Source organism: Trachemys scripta, chromosome 11 (assembly GCF_013100865.1).
Source record: "Trachemys scripta elegans isolate TJP31775 chromosome 11, CAS_Tse_1.0, whole genome shotgun sequence".
NCBI classification, from domain to species: domain Eukaryota; kingdom Metazoa; phylum Chordata; order Testudines; family Emydidae; genus Trachemys; species Trachemys scripta.
In genome coordinates, this window is record NC_048308.1 from 73,798,679 (window position 1) to 73,816,291 (window position 17,613).

General features: G+C 44.5%; 1 protein-coding gene across 3 annotated transcripts in view; it reads right to left on the reverse strand.

The window, feature by feature from the left end:
* Positions 1-17,613, reverse strand: part of PCNT (pericentrin) — a 176,577-nt gene that overhangs the window by 79,500 nt on the left and 79,464 nt on the right. For all 3 annotated transcript variants that reach the window (XM_034786560.1, XM_034786559.1, XM_034786561.1), the window contains 3 exons: positions 9,581-9,751; positions 7,724-7,873; positions 2,087-2,257 (listed from right to left, as the gene is read on the reverse strand). In XM_034786560.1, coding sequence (XP_034642451.1) covers positions 2,087-2,257; positions 7,724-7,873; positions 9,581-9,751 — 492 coding nt within the window. The remainder of the gene's footprint in view (positions 1-2,086; positions 2,258-7,723; positions 7,874-9,580; positions 9,752-17,613) is intronic.

Here is a 17,613-nt window from a genome sequence, read left to right on the forward strand (position 1 = left end):
GGACCGACTGGCTAACCAGAAGTTCTGTAGAAAAGGACCTGGGGATCACAGTGGACCTGAAGCTGGATACGAGTCAGCAGTGTGCCCTCATTGTCAAGGAGGCCCAACGGCATATTGGGCTGTATTAGTAGGAGCATTGCCAACAGATCGAGGGGAAGTGATTATTCCCCTCTATTTGGCACTGGTGAAGCCACACCCAGAGTACTGTGTCCAGTTTTGGTCCCCCCACTACAGAAGGGATGTGGACAAATTGGAGTGAGTCCAGCAGAGGGCAAGGAAAATGATTAGGGGGCTGAGGCATATGACTTACGAGGAGAGGCTGAGGCAACTGGGGTTATTTAGTCTGCAGAAGAGAGAGTGAGGGGGGATTTGATAGCAGCCTTCAACTACCTGAAAGGGGATTCCAAAAAGGATGGAGCTCGGCTGTTCTCAGTGGTGGCAGATGACAGAACAAGAAGCAATCGTCTGAAGTGGAGACGTCTCAGTTGGATATTAGGAAACACTATTTCACTAGGAGGGTGGTGAAGCACTGGAATGGGTTATCTAGGGAGGTGGTAGAATCTCCATCCTTAAAAACCTCTAAGGCCGGGTTTGACAAAGCCTTTGCTGAGATGATTTAGTTGGTGTTGGTCCTGCTCTGAGCAGGGGGTTGGACTGGATGACCTCCTGAGGTCTCTTCCAACCCTGATATTCTATGATTTTAACACAGTTTCCCCCCCCCCCACATTGTCCTTCAAAGCTGCTATTATAGCTGAATCAGGATCAGGTCTCACTAATGGCTCAGAACCCACCATATGAATACATAGCGCTAACAGGTGCAAAGAATTGAGAAGTTATTAGCATACGATTAACATAGGGAGACATGGGAGGGACACTATGTATTTGGATACCTAGGATTTTTGGATAAAGGGAATTTGTATAAACTAAAATTATACTGTAATTAGTACTGTACGATTAAGTTTGTTATCCTTAGAGAAATTATTATTCTACAAACTATTATTTATCATTTCTATTATCATAGCACCTAGAGGCGCTGGCTGGAGATCAGGACCCCACTGTGTTAGGCAATGCCACCATGTTCCCTTACAGAGGGCAGATTTGTCTGAAAGGGGGCAAATTTTGAACTACATGGAAAACGGTTAGGCTGTAGGGCAGAGTAAATATTATTTCTTTACTTTATTTATTTTTATTTAATATTTTAAGAGACACCCAGCCCAGACTGACACCCATTAAATAGAACCCATGACGATAAATAAAAGCAGCAGGAGGTCCCTCTCAAAAAGCAGCTTGTCAATCAAACAACAAAACAAAATATCCACAATAGCAAATCCCCACTTCCACCCAGTCTCACAAAGGATCCTTATAAATGACCCCTCCTCAATGTGGTCTTGCCTATTTTGTAGTTATGTTACTACATATGGCACACAAAAAACTTCAACAAAGACAGGAAATGACCAGGGAAGGATTACATAACACAAATAGTTAGAATTATGGTGGGATTTACATAATTGATTGATAAAATCAGGAATTCCTGCCCTGGAAATTAAAGGCACATCTGTTTTTTTTACCCCACTTGACAGTACATAACAAGAGAACATAAAATTAAAAGGGCAGTAAGTTAGAAATCAACAAAAGGAGATGTTTCTTTACCCCATTTATAATCACATAGTGGGACTGACGAGTACTGGAGGTCATGAAAATGAATATTGTGCTTGGTGTTTTTCCTAAATTTGATAATTGTGTGGATACTAACGTCTGTAGTTACACAAACCAAGGTAATAAAAGTAATCAAATCTCATATTTCAGAGTTCAGACTAATCCCTGGTAGGGACCAGAAAGGAGTTCTCCCACTCCTGTGCACAGCACAGTGCAACAGGCTATAGGCTCTTTGCTAATTTTAAGGCTCCCTTTGTAGCACTAGCCATTCCCTAAGGAAGTAACTCAATATGGGAAACGGTTTCTCCTGAAGACAGTAACACTACTCACATGCTAATCTATTTTCTTGAGGCAAAACATCAGATCTATTCCACCTGTAATACCACTGTTCCCCCATATTAAGCAACCAGTATCTCAAAAACATTCTCACCTTATTGTCTGTGGCACCATCCAGTTCACGCTGGAGTCTCTCAATCTGCTCGTTCAAATGATCAATTTCTTGATTCTTTTCCTCAAGCAAAGCCTGTGGGAACTGCAAAACTGCTGATTCACTATTACCCACGTTCTGACTTTGCATCATGCGGAGTTTTGCTATGTCCTCCTGATTGAAAAAAGAAACAATCTGGATCATAAAAGGACTATCCATCCCCCTTATAATACGAAAGCAAAGCTGTGCTGATTTTTGTCAGTATTTGATTTTTAAGTCCTCAAAACAGTTAACTCAAAACAGTTAACACTATAAGGCACCCTCTTTCTGCTAAACTATTTTGATTACACCCTTACTACTGATAAATCTGTTTTCACCAATTCCCCTCCCTATTTCTCTCCCAGGAGATTTTTTTTTTTTAACTATGATTTCCATTGGATTTTTGAGTCCTGACTTCAAAAGGACTAAGTTACCAGGCTGAATTTTCCAGTTTTATGGGAAAGTGTTGGATTATATAATTGCCCAACTGACTGCTGATCAATTCTATAATGTGGAATATTTATTTAATATGGCTGTACAAGTCGGGAAATGAAAGCTCACATTAAATGCATTTTTTTTTAAAGAACAGAATAGAATTTCATCTGTTTAATAAATTCTATAGCCGTTTTACAAGAAATCAGCATTATAGTTATCAATGGTTCGCTGTCAAACTGATAAGGTACATTTAGTGTGGTCCTGTAATCATAAGAACATAAGAACGGCCAGACTGGGTCAGACCAAAGATCCATCCAGCCCAGTATCCTGTCTACCGACAGTGGCCAATGCCAGGTGTCGCAGTGGGAGTGAACTTAACAGGTAATGACCAAGTGATCTCTCTCTCCTGCCATCCATCTCCACCCTCTGACAAACAGAGGCTAGGGACACCATTCCTTACCCATCCTGACTAATAGCCATTAATGGACTTAACCACCATGAATTTATCTAGCTCTCTTTTAAAACCTGTGATAGTCCTAGCCTTCACAACCTCCTCAGGCAAGGAGTTCCACAGGTTGACTGCGCGCTGTGTGAAGAACTTCCTTTTATTTGTTTTAAACCTGCTGCCTATTAATTTCATTTGGTGGCCCCTAGTTCTTAGAATCATAGAATATCAAGGTTGGAAGGGACCTCAGGAGGTATCTAGTCCAACCCCCTGCTCAAGCAGGACCAATCTTATATTAAGGGACCAAGTAAAGGACAGTTACCTGTTCCATAACTGGCTTTCTTTGAGATGTGTTGCTCAGGTGTATTCCACAATAGGTGTGCGTGCTTGCCACGTGCACCGGTGCCAGAAGTTTTTCCCTTAGCAGTACCCGTAGTCGGGGAGCCCCGCTGCGACCTCTGGAGTGGCACCTCTATATTGCGCTATAAAGGGGGCTGCGCGCTCCCCCCGCCCTCAGTTCCTTCTTGCCAGACAACTCCGACAGAGGGGAAGGAGGGTGGGATGGGGAATACACCTGAGCAACACATCTCGAAGAATGCCAGTTACGGAACAGGTAACTGACCTTTCTTCTTCGAGTGATTGCTCATGTGTATTCCACAGTAGGTGATTCCAACCTATACCTGATGGAGGTGGGTAGGAGTTTAAGGGTTACCAGGGCAGAGTACCGCCCTACCAAACCCGGCGTCATCCCGCCTTTGGGAGACTATTGCATAGTGCGATGAAAAAGTATGGACAGAGGACATGCACCCAGGAGCACCCCGATAAACTCTATGCGTTGGACTGGGACTAACGTGGACTTGGTGTTGTTTACCAGTAGGCCCAAGACCGTGCACATCATCAGGAGGAGTGTCACATGATCTCTCACCTGCGACCTGGAGGTGCCCTTGACAAGCCAATCGTCCAGATAGGGAAATATCTGTACCCCCGCCGTCTGAGGTAGGCCACTACTACCGACATGCATGTTGTAAACACTCTGGGGGCAGTGGACAGTCCAAACGGGAGGACCGTAAAATGGTAATGATTCTGTTCCACAACAAAATGGAGGAAGTGCCTGTGCCCCTTGAATATGTTGATGTGGAAGTACGCATCCTGTAGATCAAGGGCAGGGTACCAGTCCCCGGGATCCAGGGAGGGGCTGATGGAGGCCAGGGAGACCATGCGGAACTTGAGCTTCACCATGTACTGGTTCAGACCCCATAGGTCCAGTACGGGCCTGAGACCCTCTTTGGCCTTCGGGATAAGGAAATAACGGAAGTAGTACCCCTTTCCCATGAACTCCTCGGGCACCACCTCTATCACTCCCAGTCCTAGGAGCCACCCCACCTCCTGCTCGAGCAGAGCTTCGTGCGAGGGGTCCCGCAGGAGGGACAGGGGGTGGTTGGGCGGGGAGGAGGTAAACTAGAGGGTGTAACCCCAGGAGATGGTGTTGAGGACCCATCGGTCCAAAGTGAGCCGAGACCATTCTGGAAGGAAAGCACACAACCAGTTGGAGAAGGGAAGCTTTACTGGGGTTGGATCTCTGATGAGGACTGGCAGGTTGCCCCCGAGCATCCCGTCAAAATCGCCTTTTCCCTGCCTGCTTGCCCTTGGAGGGTCCAGACTTGGGGTCAGGCTGAGACTGCCTGTGAGGGCGTCTCTTATAGTCCCATTGCTTCTTATGGGCGGCCTCGTACTTCGGGAGGGTGGCTGGGGTTGGAGTCTGCTGCGGCTTGAACTTAGGTTTTGCCGGAGCCCGGACATAGAAACCCAGGGTCGGGAGGGTCGTGTGGGAGTCCTTCATGCCTTGCAGTCTTGTATTTGTTTCCTCTGCAAACAGAGCTTTCCCATCAAACGGGAGATCCAGCATGGAAGATTGTGCCTTGCTGGAGAGCAGGAACCATGACGCCCTTCTCGTGGACACCACAGAGGCCATTGAACATGCGGCTGTCCGCAACATTTGAGGCAGCCTGCAGGGAAGCCCGAGCTGCTGCTGCCCCTTCCTCCACCAGTGCCCAGAGCTCCTTATCGCACTCCTGGAGGGAGACCTCAGATTTAGGCAGAGCCCCACAGATTAAATTCGTACCGACCCAAGAGGGCCTGATGGTTTGCCATTAATAACTGGAAGCTCAAAGACTAATAAATTTTTCTTCCGAAAGAGTCCAGCCTCCAAGAGTCTTTGTTCTTTGGGGTTGGGGCTGGCTGACCCTGTCGTTCCCTGTGGCTGACCGACTCAACCACCAGGGAGTTAGGCGCCGGGTGGGTATATAGATACTCATGCCCTTTAGTGGGTACAAGTACTCCTCTACCCCTATATAACACGACCCGATATAACATGAATTCGGATATAATGCGGTAAAGCAGTGCTCCGGGGGGGGGCGGGGCTGCGCACTCCGGCAGATCAAAGCAAGTTCGATACAACGCAGTTTCACCTATAACGCAGTAAGATTTGTTGGCTCCCGAGGACAGCGTTATATCGGGGTAGAGGTGTTCTTGTGTTTTGCCTTTTTTGATATGGGGGCCACAACGCATTTGAAATTTTAGCCACCCCTTCATGGAGTGGCAAGGCCACCCTACCCGGTGCTGATGGGGACAACACGTTGAACAGGGAGTCCGAGGGCTCCTCCATCTCCTCTGCCTGGAGATGGAGGTTTGCTGCCACCCTCTTTAAGAGCTCTTGGTGGGCCCTGAAGTCCTCCTGCGGGATGGAGGGGGGGAGGCCACAATCGCCTCCTCTGGGCAGGGCGAAGAAGCCAGTGCGATGTTTTGGGTGTTGGCGACACCAGAGGATCCACCACCTGGTCGGCCTCTGGGCACGGTACCAAGGACGAGTGTCCCACCAACTTCTTTGTCGGGGTTCTAGAGAGGGAGGCTGACGGTGCTTCCGAAGCTCAGGCCACTGAGCGAGCTCCCACCGGGGGCTGCGCCGGAGACCAAGGTGCCCACTGGTACCACCGGGCAGGCCACGACGCTTGGTGCCACTGCACCTGCTGTGGCACCGGCAGGGCCGGCTGCCCAGGTTGGTGGCCTACGAATGGAGACCAGGCTGGCATAGGATCCACTGCTGTCTCTCAACCAGGACAAGCGGCGGTGCCAGGATCTGCAACGGTCACGGGACCGCGATCTCGACGTGGAGGACCGGTACCGACGGTAATAGCTGCTCCGCGAACGGCCTCAACGGGTGGACCCGCGCCGGCGAGGCAACGGCGATCGATGCCCGGGGCTGCGGTGCCTTAGTGGAGTCTTGGAGCAGGAGCCCGAGCGGGAATGGCGTCGATGATCGTGCCTTAACCAACTGCGGTACCCTCTCCGGGGCAAGGACCGACGACGATGTCCGCTGTGGTCCTGTCAATATACGCTTTCTGAGAAGGACTGGTGCTGTGAGTCGTTGGCGTTGAGGGCAATCCACATGGACTCTGCCCCGTGCAGATGCTGGGCGGTGATCGACATCGGGAACGTTCCCTCGACTGAGACCGGTACCGAACCGGGGGCGACTGTGGAGATCCCAGCGGAGGCTTGCCTCTGGAGCGTCAGGCTGAAATCGGCGGCGCTCCGGGCACCGGCATGGACAAGATGTCCCGGGCCACCTGCAGGGCTTCGGGCGTGGACGGCATCCAGACATCCAGAGAGGCCTGTTCCGAAGGGGCCGGGCTACTCCACTCTACATGAGTCAGAGGCCTAGGGCCCGGTGGGGATCGAGGACTGCCCGACATGGGCCTAGCCTCTGTCCCAGACTTCCCACGGTGCCGCTGCAAAGAGGGAGTCTTCTTGGTGTGCCCCGTGGACGGGGAGCAGTGCCGATTGGTCCATGGCACCGGCGGATCACCGCGTACTGACACCGCGGTGCCCGGGTCCTGCCTCAAAGCGGTGTGCCGGAGTCGGGGTCAGCACCGACTCCATCAGAATGGCTCGAAGCCTAATGTCCCTTTCTCTTTTGGTCCGAGGCTTAAACGATTTGCATATCTTGCACCTCTTGCTGATATGGGTTTCTCCCAAGCAGCACAGTGTGTGCGGGTTGCTTCTTAGGATACAAGAACTGCACGACTTAAATCTCGGGGCATGCCCTGGCCCGGGCTCACTCACTAACTAAACTAAGTACACTAACTAACTACAGGTACTAAACAAACAAACAGTTCTGGGGACAAGCTACAGCAAAGCTGGAGCAGAGTACTTCCAATACACCTTCACTGGCGGCAAGAAGGAACTTGGGGGGGTAAGGGGTGAGCGCGCAGCTCCTCTTACGCCGCGCCAGGCAGGCGCCACTCCAGGGGTCACAGGGGGCGCTCCCCCCTTCGGGTACTGCTAGGGGAAAAACTTCTGGCACCAGTGCACGTGGCGAGCACGCACACCTATTGTGGAATACACATGAGCAATCACTCGAAGAACAGTAGATTCCTTTTAAAACTAGAGGCAAACTAGATACAAAAGTTACTAAAATTATTAAACCAAAAAAAGGTTATAAAACACTGAATCCTTCAAAGACAAGCATATCTAAGGAACCACAGTAAAACCTGCTGAGGGCGACCACTCATGGAAGTTCGCAAAAGTGGTCTTTTGTAAGAGGTGGTCTCTCTTCAAAGGTTTGTACACCGGAGAGCGGTGATGTTCCCTGGCCTCTGCAAGAAGTTGCTCATGACAGATGGTCTCTAAGGCAGGTTAGAGTAAAGTTAAATGGCTCAACATACCTTCAGATGAGCATTCTCTACTTGAAGCTGGCTGATGCCAGCGGTAAGGTTTTTTTGCATCTCTAACTGCAAGTTCAGCCGCAAGATTTCCTCATTTTTATTGATTAAGTTTTCTTTAAACTGTTCTAGTTGCTCTAACAAACTCAGGATCTAAAACACAGGAAAACATTGTTTTGGTAGGCGCCTTTATTTAAACAAAAATTGATTACATTGGTTCTTCACATTACTTTATGAAGAATAAGTAACTACAGCCAATTCCATTGCTATAAAACTGTCTAAACAGAACACACACAAATATAGTATTAGAGACAAAAGGGAGAGGAAGAATCCAGTGTCCTAATATCCAGACTGGGATCAAACTTCCAAATTCTCATCTCAGCTTAGAAACTACCACAGTCATTGTGTGTAAATCACCTAACCCTTGACTTCACCTTTCCTTCTGTAAAATGAGGATTCTTCTACTACATACTTAGCCATCATTCAAGAGCCTACAAACTTGGCAGGGACAAACACAGAGCTCAGAAGCACTGTATGGCCTGTGTCTGTTGAGCTTCTAAACTTTGTAACTGTCTTTATGTATGTCTATATGCTCGAGGAATGAATTTGGGGACAGTCTATGGCCTGTGTTATACAGGAGGTCAGACTAGATGATGCCAATGGTCCATTGTGGTCTTGGAATCTACGAGGATGTCAAAAGCAACACACTAGTTGGACCTGTTGGGGGGCATGGAGTGAACAGAACCGAGACTTGGTTTTGTCTATGGGGACGAGTGGCACTGTGAAATTGGAGATAGTGGGCAATTCAGCACTTCATTTTCAAAGTATTACCATTCCAAACTGTCCATATAGAAGTTTTCCTGTATGAAGTGTGCTTACATATAAAATTTTCCCTGTCAAAATTCTCACGTAAGAATTTAAACAACCAAAGAGTGCTTTGGTATCTACACATTTTAAAGACAATGCCACAATAAAACATTTTAGATATGAAACCAAGAAGGAATGACAAATGTTAATAGGTTTGTTTGTGAAAAAGTAGCTAATGCATGGGATTTTAAGCATATTTAAACATGAAAAATGTGAAGAAGTGAGCCATTTTCAAGTTAGAGACCCAAAAAGCTTAGAAATCTTTTAAGATGGTTATTTTAAAATTGCTATGATTGGTGTCTGGCACATGGGACAGGCACTTTTTTTGCACTGTAAATCAAAATGCATACATTTTGTGATAAGAATAGCTTATATAATAATAAAGCCTGTTTCTTATGTAGTGCTTTTCCTCAGCAGATTTCAAAGCACTTTGCAATTTTTAATGTATTTATCCTCAGCTCCCGTGCGCGATAGGGAAGCATTATCAGCCCATTTTTAAAGATGGGGAACTGAGGCCCAGAGAGGCTCAGTGACTTATCACTAGAGTTATGCTACTCTGGCCTCCAAGCATAGTATTGGGTATTTTCTGCAATGAATTGTGGAACTGAGGAACTGCAGGGAGAGACCTGAATAGAGGTTCAATTTCTGAGTATCCCTGTCCAAAAATGCTTGCCTAGGCAATATACAGCCAAATAAAAGTTGGGGGGGAGAAAGAGAGAGTGAAATGTGATCGCCAAAAAGGAGCCATAATTTAGATAGTCGAGGTTAGGCCTAATTCTTGGTCTAGTGATCATTAATAATAATCAAGGTCAGGAACATACAGAAACAGTAAAAGAACAAAAATGGAGATATGCCCAGTGACGTACAGTTGATGTAAGAATTATCAATTTCCTGATTTTTAATGGATTAAATTCTTAGACATAGTTTTACATAAAAGTGTTCTTTATTCTCAGATTCTAGATATAGCAACTGAAATGTTATTTTCAGATTTACCTCTCTCTCTTTCATTAGGAGTGCCTCCTGCTCTTCCTGTAATTGTTCCTTTAGCCCATGATCAGAACTGCCTTCAGAAGGTACTCTGTGCCTGGCTTCATCCAGTTTAGACTGCAGGGCAGAGATCTGGATCAAATTATTGTATTGCTGCTGTTGCAATGCCTCTTTATCCTGCAAAACATGGATTTTAGTGTTAAGAACAATTATAATTATTAAACATACATATCTAGAGAGAACAATCCTGTCAAAAACACTATCTTCTAAAAATGCTACAGTGAACAAGCATATAACCAAACAGATCTTTAAAAACATGCAAATTCAAAAGTGGTGTCTAGATATGCATCCAAAAACATACGGAGGTAAATTTAAAAGCCAAGCTGAGTCTGTTTTGAAAATTTTGCCCTCAGTGGTTTATAGATTAATAGATTCCAAGGCCAGAAGCAACCATTGTGCATATCAGTCTCACTTCCTGTATAACACAGGCCATAGAAATTCCCCAAATTAATTCGTAGGATATCTTTTAGAGAAATATCCAATCTTGTTTTAAAAATAGTTAGTGATAGAAAATCCACGACAACCCTGGGTAAATTGTTCTAATTGTTAATTATTCTTACCATTAAAAAATTATACCTTATTTCCAGTCTAAATTTGTCTAGTTTCCAGTCACTGGCTCGTGGACCTTTCTCTGCTAGATTTAAAAGTCCATTACTAAATATTTGTTCCTCGTGTAGATACTTATCGGTGATAATTACATCATTCCTTAAACTTTTCTTTGTTGAGTTAAATAGATTGAACTCTAAGTCTATCACGATCATCTTTTCTAATCCTTTAATCATTCTCGTGCCTCTTCTTTGAACACTTTTCAGTTTGTCAACATCCTTCTTGAATTTTGGGCACTGGAACTGGGCACAGTATTCCAGCACCAGTCGCACCAATGCCACAGTGCCCAATACAGAAGTAAAATAACCCCTCTGCTCCTATTCAACTCCTACTCAAGCTTCCCCTCTTAATGGATCCCAGAATTTTATTAGCTCTTTTGGTCACAGTGTTGTACCAGGAGCTCATGTTCAGTTGATTATCCACCACAATTCCCCAAGCTTCTTCCGTCACTGCTTCCCAGGACAGAGTCCCCAATATTCCAAGTCTGGCCGACATTCTTTATTCCTAGATGTACATATTTACATTTAGTTGTATTAAAACACAATGTATGCTTCCGCCCAGTTTACCTAGCTATCCAGACTGTTTTGAAACAATGACCTGTCCTCTTCATCGCTCCCCCAATTCATGTGTCATTTGCAAACTTTATCAATGATGATTTTATGCTGATATGTCACTGATAAAAATATTATATGGAGTAGGGCCAAGAACTGATCCATGTGAGACCCCATTGAAAAAACACCCGCTTGAGGATGATTCCCTGTTTAAAATCACATTTTGAGACCTATTATTTAGCCAGTTTTTAATCCATTTAATGGGTGCCAGGTTAATTTTATATCATTCTAGTTTTTTTATCAAAATGTTGTGCGGTACCAGGTCAAATGTCTTATAGAAGTCTAAGTATATAACATCAACACTATTATCTTTATCTACCAAACTTGTAACCTCATAAAAAAAAAAAAAGATACCAAATTAGTTTGACAGGATCTATTTCCCATAAACTCATGTTGATTTGCATTAATTACATTAACCGCCTTTATTTAGTTATTGAGTTCTTCATCCATTATCTTGCCCAGGATCCATGTCAGGTTGACGGCCTATAATTACCCATTTATCCTTTTTAAAAATTGGTACAACATTAGCTTTCTTCCAGTCTTAGGGAACTTCCCCAATGGGCCAAGACTGATTGAAAAATCAACATTACAGTTAGCTCCTCAGCCAGCTCATTTAAAACTCTTATTAGTTATCTGCACCTGCTGATTTAAATATGTCTCAATACCTTCTACAGTACTAGACAACTCAATTTTTGACTACCCTAAAAGATGTTATTCTTATGTCACAGTTGCATCTGTGCTCCACTACTCTATCTATTGTTGGTAGCACTTTTATTTGCAGAGGTGAAGTGGCTTTAAGAAACAGAGGTTATTTTTCCAGGTGTCGCTGACTTTGAAAGTTTAAATGAGGCTATGGGAGAACAAAGTAAGTTGTAATGTCAATAAATCTTAAGTTACTAGCTGAAATGACAACACAACGAACCTGTTTTAACAAAGTATTAGATTGTTTTTGCTATACCAGTCAAATTGACAAGCTACAGTAGGCTTTTTCTGGGCTTTTTTTTTTTTTTCTTGGAGTTTTCCTTTTAGCCTTAATCTGGTTAATCTCTCTCAATTATTCCTCTCAGGCAAAGGTATTTTCATTAGGGAATACAGGTTCCAGAACTACTATCAGATACCATTTGTATTCAATATATGTTACAAGGGGAACTGAAGAGGAGACTTCAGACGGAAGCAATCTGTCTTTGGCTGAGCATGCCCATTCCCTCTCTTACAGATCTAGTGTACCAGTGCCTCGATGCCCATAGTTCTAACAAAGGAGTGACATTAACTTCTTTATATAATTTGATGAAAACTATGATAATAAAGGTAACATTATGAGGCTCTCTTTCCTCATTCTGAAAAGCTTCAAGAACCAGAAGAAACGGAAAAAAATTATTCAGATCCTACCGAGGAACAAGTCCAGACAAAATGTGACAGACAAAGTTGTTTAACAACATTTTACACTATACTACATGATAGTATGCTCCTAGTATAGTCAAGATTTCTAAAAACAGGCACCTAAAGATAAGTTCTTGAGTCTTTATGCAGGTGCATAAATAAGTGTCCCAATTTTCAACTTCTCAACATCCAATAGTTCCCACTGGCACACAGACCAGCCCAGGAAGAGCATTCCATGCATGCACTTCTAGGACAACAATAAATGGGCATCAAGATGATGTCGCCCACAGCTGACATAACTGGTGAGGTGGGAAGGGTAGAGCATGATACAAGAAAAGATTTCCTAATTAACTACATACGGATCACTTGGTAACTAGGGCACCTAGTGTGGTAATGGGGTTCTCTCTCATTGGGTGAAACCCCAAAATCTTCAGGCCATTACACAAAGTCCGTGTCACAGGTATGATAAACTACTCAATAAACTCCCTACTGACATAGTACAGAAGGACAGAAAACAATTCAACTTTAGCTCTAGGTATGCCCATGTTCTTGCCCATATGTAAGAACGCTAAAATAAGAAATTATATGCACCAGTCTGAAGTTTATCTTGATCACTGGCAAAAAGTCTCCACCAATAATGTGCAACAGATTCCTTTGGAATATAAATTATATGACTTAAAAGTTCTTCATACTCATTGGATAATAAGGTTACTATAGTGTCTTAATCAGCATAATTCCACATTTAAGATTAGGTTTCTCATAACATTCTATTATTGCCATGGTGATCTAGTTAAAGGCCAAACACAAGTGAAATAATAGATTTATTCAGAGTATAACATTTGTAAAAACTACTGTTGTATACACATAGGTGTAGTTCTAGTCCTACGTTTTAAATAAAGGGGACGTGCTTATCAAATTCGAATGGATTCTTTCTATATTCATGACTTATGAGGCCTGCTCTCCAATTTCTACAATGCATACTATTCTGTATGTGCACAGAACACACGAACAGATGTGCAATCTCCAGTGTGAACAAAATATATTCTTTGTGCACAAAGTACACGATATACGATCATTTTGACAGCACATCCAGGAGTGCGTTTCAGCCTATGAAACAGCTTTATGACTATGTGTCTGTGCAATTATTACAACTAGCAAGTTATTTTCTGAAGTTAAATACTATTTCAGATTCATAGATATCAATCCCTGTAGTAAAATCTTAAGTTAAAAGACATTTTGGGCCATCTAGGACTCTAAGGAATGTCGCAGTAAATTGGTCACTCTAACTCAAGTCATTCAGACTACCAGTAGGACGCTTCACGTTTCCATGGATCAAAAAGAAACATATTTAATGAAAAGCTAGTATTTGAGAGCTTTTCATCCCACTTGTTACAGGTAGCCCCAAATGACATTTAGTGGCATCACCAAGGCCCCACTGTTCTCTGGCAAGCTGAACCTAAATTCTGTAGGAAGGCCACCTGATTTCTGCAACACTCCAGTGGAGCAGACCAGAAAGTCTACAGCAGCTTCAGGTGAATGCAAAGAGGGATTTTTTTATGGATTTAAAATTAAATTAAATTTTAAATTAAAAATGAACAAAATCAAGTGGTATTGCTTGTGTTAATTATCTAACTATTAAATTCAATTTATTTTGTGCTGCTCCCAATTTTTCTATTTTGAACTTGCCACACATTTGCATTGACTATATATTTAACGTCATTGCAGAAAGTTGTCCAGGATAAGATGAGGTTTTGGTATTAACTAGGGAATACCTGGGGCATTTGGACTAGGAAGACAGGGGAGGTAAACTTGGAGGTTTGCCGTAACTTGGTAAACACTTCTATTGCAATAGCAACCATCCATCTTGAAAGACGATGATGTGTTTGCCAAAGCAGTTCAGTTACTGTGTGTCATGATGCAGCATAGCAAGTGGCTTCAAAGTCTAATTCTTGAGTGACAGTCCTTGCCACAGATAATGCAGGCATAAAGCACAGGGCCAGAAGATAAAGCCAGTACTCTACTAGCTTGAGGCCTCCTGAGCTTTCCTCTTCACTTTCCTCTCTCTCTACTCCCACCCTCCGCCAATCACCTCTCTTCAGCCTCTAACTCTCTGGTGCAGTGCAGCCCTCCAGCATAGCCTGTTGCTAGCTGCAACTTCCCAGTTTGTACTGTCGATATTGAAAGTTTTCAAGTCCCTCTTTCAAATGTCCTTGAACCTCAGTTTAGGTCAGATGAGTAGTCTTGGAGCATCTGCAAGTTCTCCATCCTTTGGAACACGTCCATCCAATTCAGATGATCAAGACAATGGACATGTCTGTGTTTGAGAACTGTGATTTGACATGGCCATTCTGCCTTCTCAACTACTTCAATGTCAGAAACTTTGGTTTCCCATTTGATATTTAGAATACGGCAAATGTATGAATCTGGAGAAAAGCCTGTTGAGAGTCTTTGGGTTAAGTTTAGAAGCGAGAGCAACAAGGGTGATGTCATGGTGGGCATGTGCTATAGACCACCGGACCAGGAGGATGAAGTACACGAGGCTTTCTTCAGATAATTAAACTGAAGTTTCCAGAACACAGGCCCTGGTTCTCATGAGGGACTTCAATCACCCGGACATCTGATGGGAGAGCAATACAGCAATGCAGAGACAATCCAGGAAGTTTTTGGAGAATGTTGGGGACAACTACTGGAGGAACCAACCAGGGGCTGTTCTCCTCTTGACCTGCTGCTTTCAAACAGGGAAGACTTGGTAGGGGAAGTAGAAGTGGATGGCAACCTGGGCAGCAGTGACCATGAGATATTGAGTTCTGAATCCTCACAAAAGAAAGAAAGGAGAGTAGCAAAATACAGACCCTGGACTTCAGAAAAGCAGACTTTAACTCCCTTAGGGAACCGATGGGCAGGATCCTCTGGGAGGCTAATATGAGGGGGAAAAGGAGTCCAGGAAAGCTGGCTGTACTTTAAAGAAGCCTTACTGAGGGCGCAGGAACAAACCATCCCAATGTGCAGAAAGAATAGCAAATATGGCAGCCTTGGCTTCACAGAGAAATCTTCGGTGAGCTTAAATACAAAAAGGAAGCTTACAAGAAGTGGAAGCTTGGACAGATGAATAGGGAGGAGTATAAAAATATTGCTAGAGCATGCATGGGTGTAATCAGGAAGCCCAAAACGCAACTGGAGTTGCAGCTAGCAAGGGATGTGAAGGGTATCAAGAAGGGTTTCTACAGGTACATCAGCAACAAGAAAAAGGACAAGGAAAGCATGGGACCCTTACTGAATGAGGGAGGCAACCTAGTGACAGATGATGTGGAAAAAGCTGAAGTACTCAATGCTTTTTTTGCCTCGGTCTTCACAGACAAGGGCAGCTCCCACACCGATGGTCCTGGGCAACACAGTATGGGGAGGAGGTGAGCAGCCCTCAGTGGTGAAAGAACAGGTTAAGGACTATTTAGAAAAGCTGGATATGCCCAAGTCCATGGGTCCAGATCTAATGCAGCCAAGGGTGGTGAGGGAGTTGACTGATATGATTGCAGAGCTATTGGCCATTACCTCTGAAAACTCGTGGTGATTGGGGGAGGTACTGGACGATTGGAAAAAGGCAAATATAGTGCCCATCTTTAAAAAAGGGAAGAAGGAGAATCCGGGGACCTACAGACCGGTCAGTCTAACCTCAGTCCCTGGAAAAATCATGGAGCGTGTCGTCAAGGAATCCATTTTGAAGCACTTGGAGGAGAGAAAGGTGATCAGGAACAGTCAACATGGATTTACCAAGGGCAAGTCATGCCTGACCAACCTGACTGCCTTCTATGATAACTGGTTATGTGAATATGGGGAAAGCAGTGGACGTGATATAGCTTGACTTTAGCAAACTTTTGATACAGTTTCCCACAGTATTCTTGCCAGCAAGTTAAAGACGTATGGATTGGATGAATGGACTATAAGGTGGATAGAAAGCTGGCTAGATCGTTGGACTCAATGGGTAGTGATCAATGGCTCAACGTCTATTTGGCAGCTGGTATCAAGCGGAGTGCCCCAGGGGTCGGTACTGGGGCCGGTTTTTTCAACATTTTTATTAATGATCTGGATGATGGGATAGATTACACCATCAGCAAGTTCACAGCTGACACTGAGCTGGGGGGAGAGGTAGATATGCTGGAGGGTAGGGATAGGGTCCTGAGTGACCTAGACAAATTGGAGGATTGGGCCAAAAGAAATCTGATGAGGTTCACCAAGGACAAGTGCAGAATCCAGCACTTAGGACAGGAGAATCCCATGCACCGCTACAGGCTGGGGACCGACTGGCTAAGCAGCAGTTCTGGAGAAAAGGACCTGGGGATTACAGTGGATGAGAAGTTGGATATGAGTCAGCAGTGTGCCCTTGTTGCCAAGAAGGCTAACGGCATATTGGGCTGCATTAGTAGGAGCATTCCCAGCAGATTGAGGGAAGTGATTATTCCCCTCTATTCGGCACTGGTGAGACCACATCTGGAGTATTGCGTCCAGTTTTAGGCCCGCCACTACAAAAAGGATGTGGACAAACTGGAAAGAGTCCAGTGGAGGGCAATGAAAATTATCAGGGGGCTGGGGCACATGATTTATGAGGAAAAGTTGAGGGAACTGGACTTGTTTAGTCTCCAGAAGAGAAGAGTGAGAGGGGATTTGATAGCAGCCTTCAACTACCTGAAGAGGGGTTCCAAAGAGAATGGAGCGCGGCTGTTCTCTGTGGTGGCAGATGACAGAACAAGGAACAATGGTCTCAAGTTGCAGTGGGGGAGGTCTAGATTGGATATTAGGAAACACTATTTCACTAGGAGGATGGTGAAGCACTGGAATGGGTTACCTAGGGAGGTGGTGGAATCTCCATCCTTAGAGGTTTTTAAAGCCCGGCATGATAAAGCCGAGGCTGGCATGATTTAGTTGGGGTTGGTCCTGCTTTGAGCAGGGGATTGGACTAGATACCTCCTGAGGTCTCTTCCAACCCTAATCTTCTATGAAAGATAGTGGGTATGGAAGGTGTTTAGCCTTCTTTCCTGCCTGCTGCAGGTGGTCCAAGTGTCACCACCATACAACAGCATGCCTGAAATGCACGTCTGGTAGACCCATCTAATGTCAATTTCCTGTTATGTGCTAGGTCAGTTGGCCGAATGTGATGGCTTCTATTGATGATCTACAAAATGGAACATGATGGTCAGCTCACAATCTCTGTGAGCTGTGGCTGGCTCTGAAGAGCTAACAGTAGCAAAAGCAGTAAAATCTCTGGGTCTAAAGTAAGTAGACATGGCTCTGAATACACACTGTGAGAAGAGCTGTTGACTTCAGTAATACTAATTTTACATAGCATTTTTCAAAGTAAAACCACATGAGATCTACTGAGGAACAGTG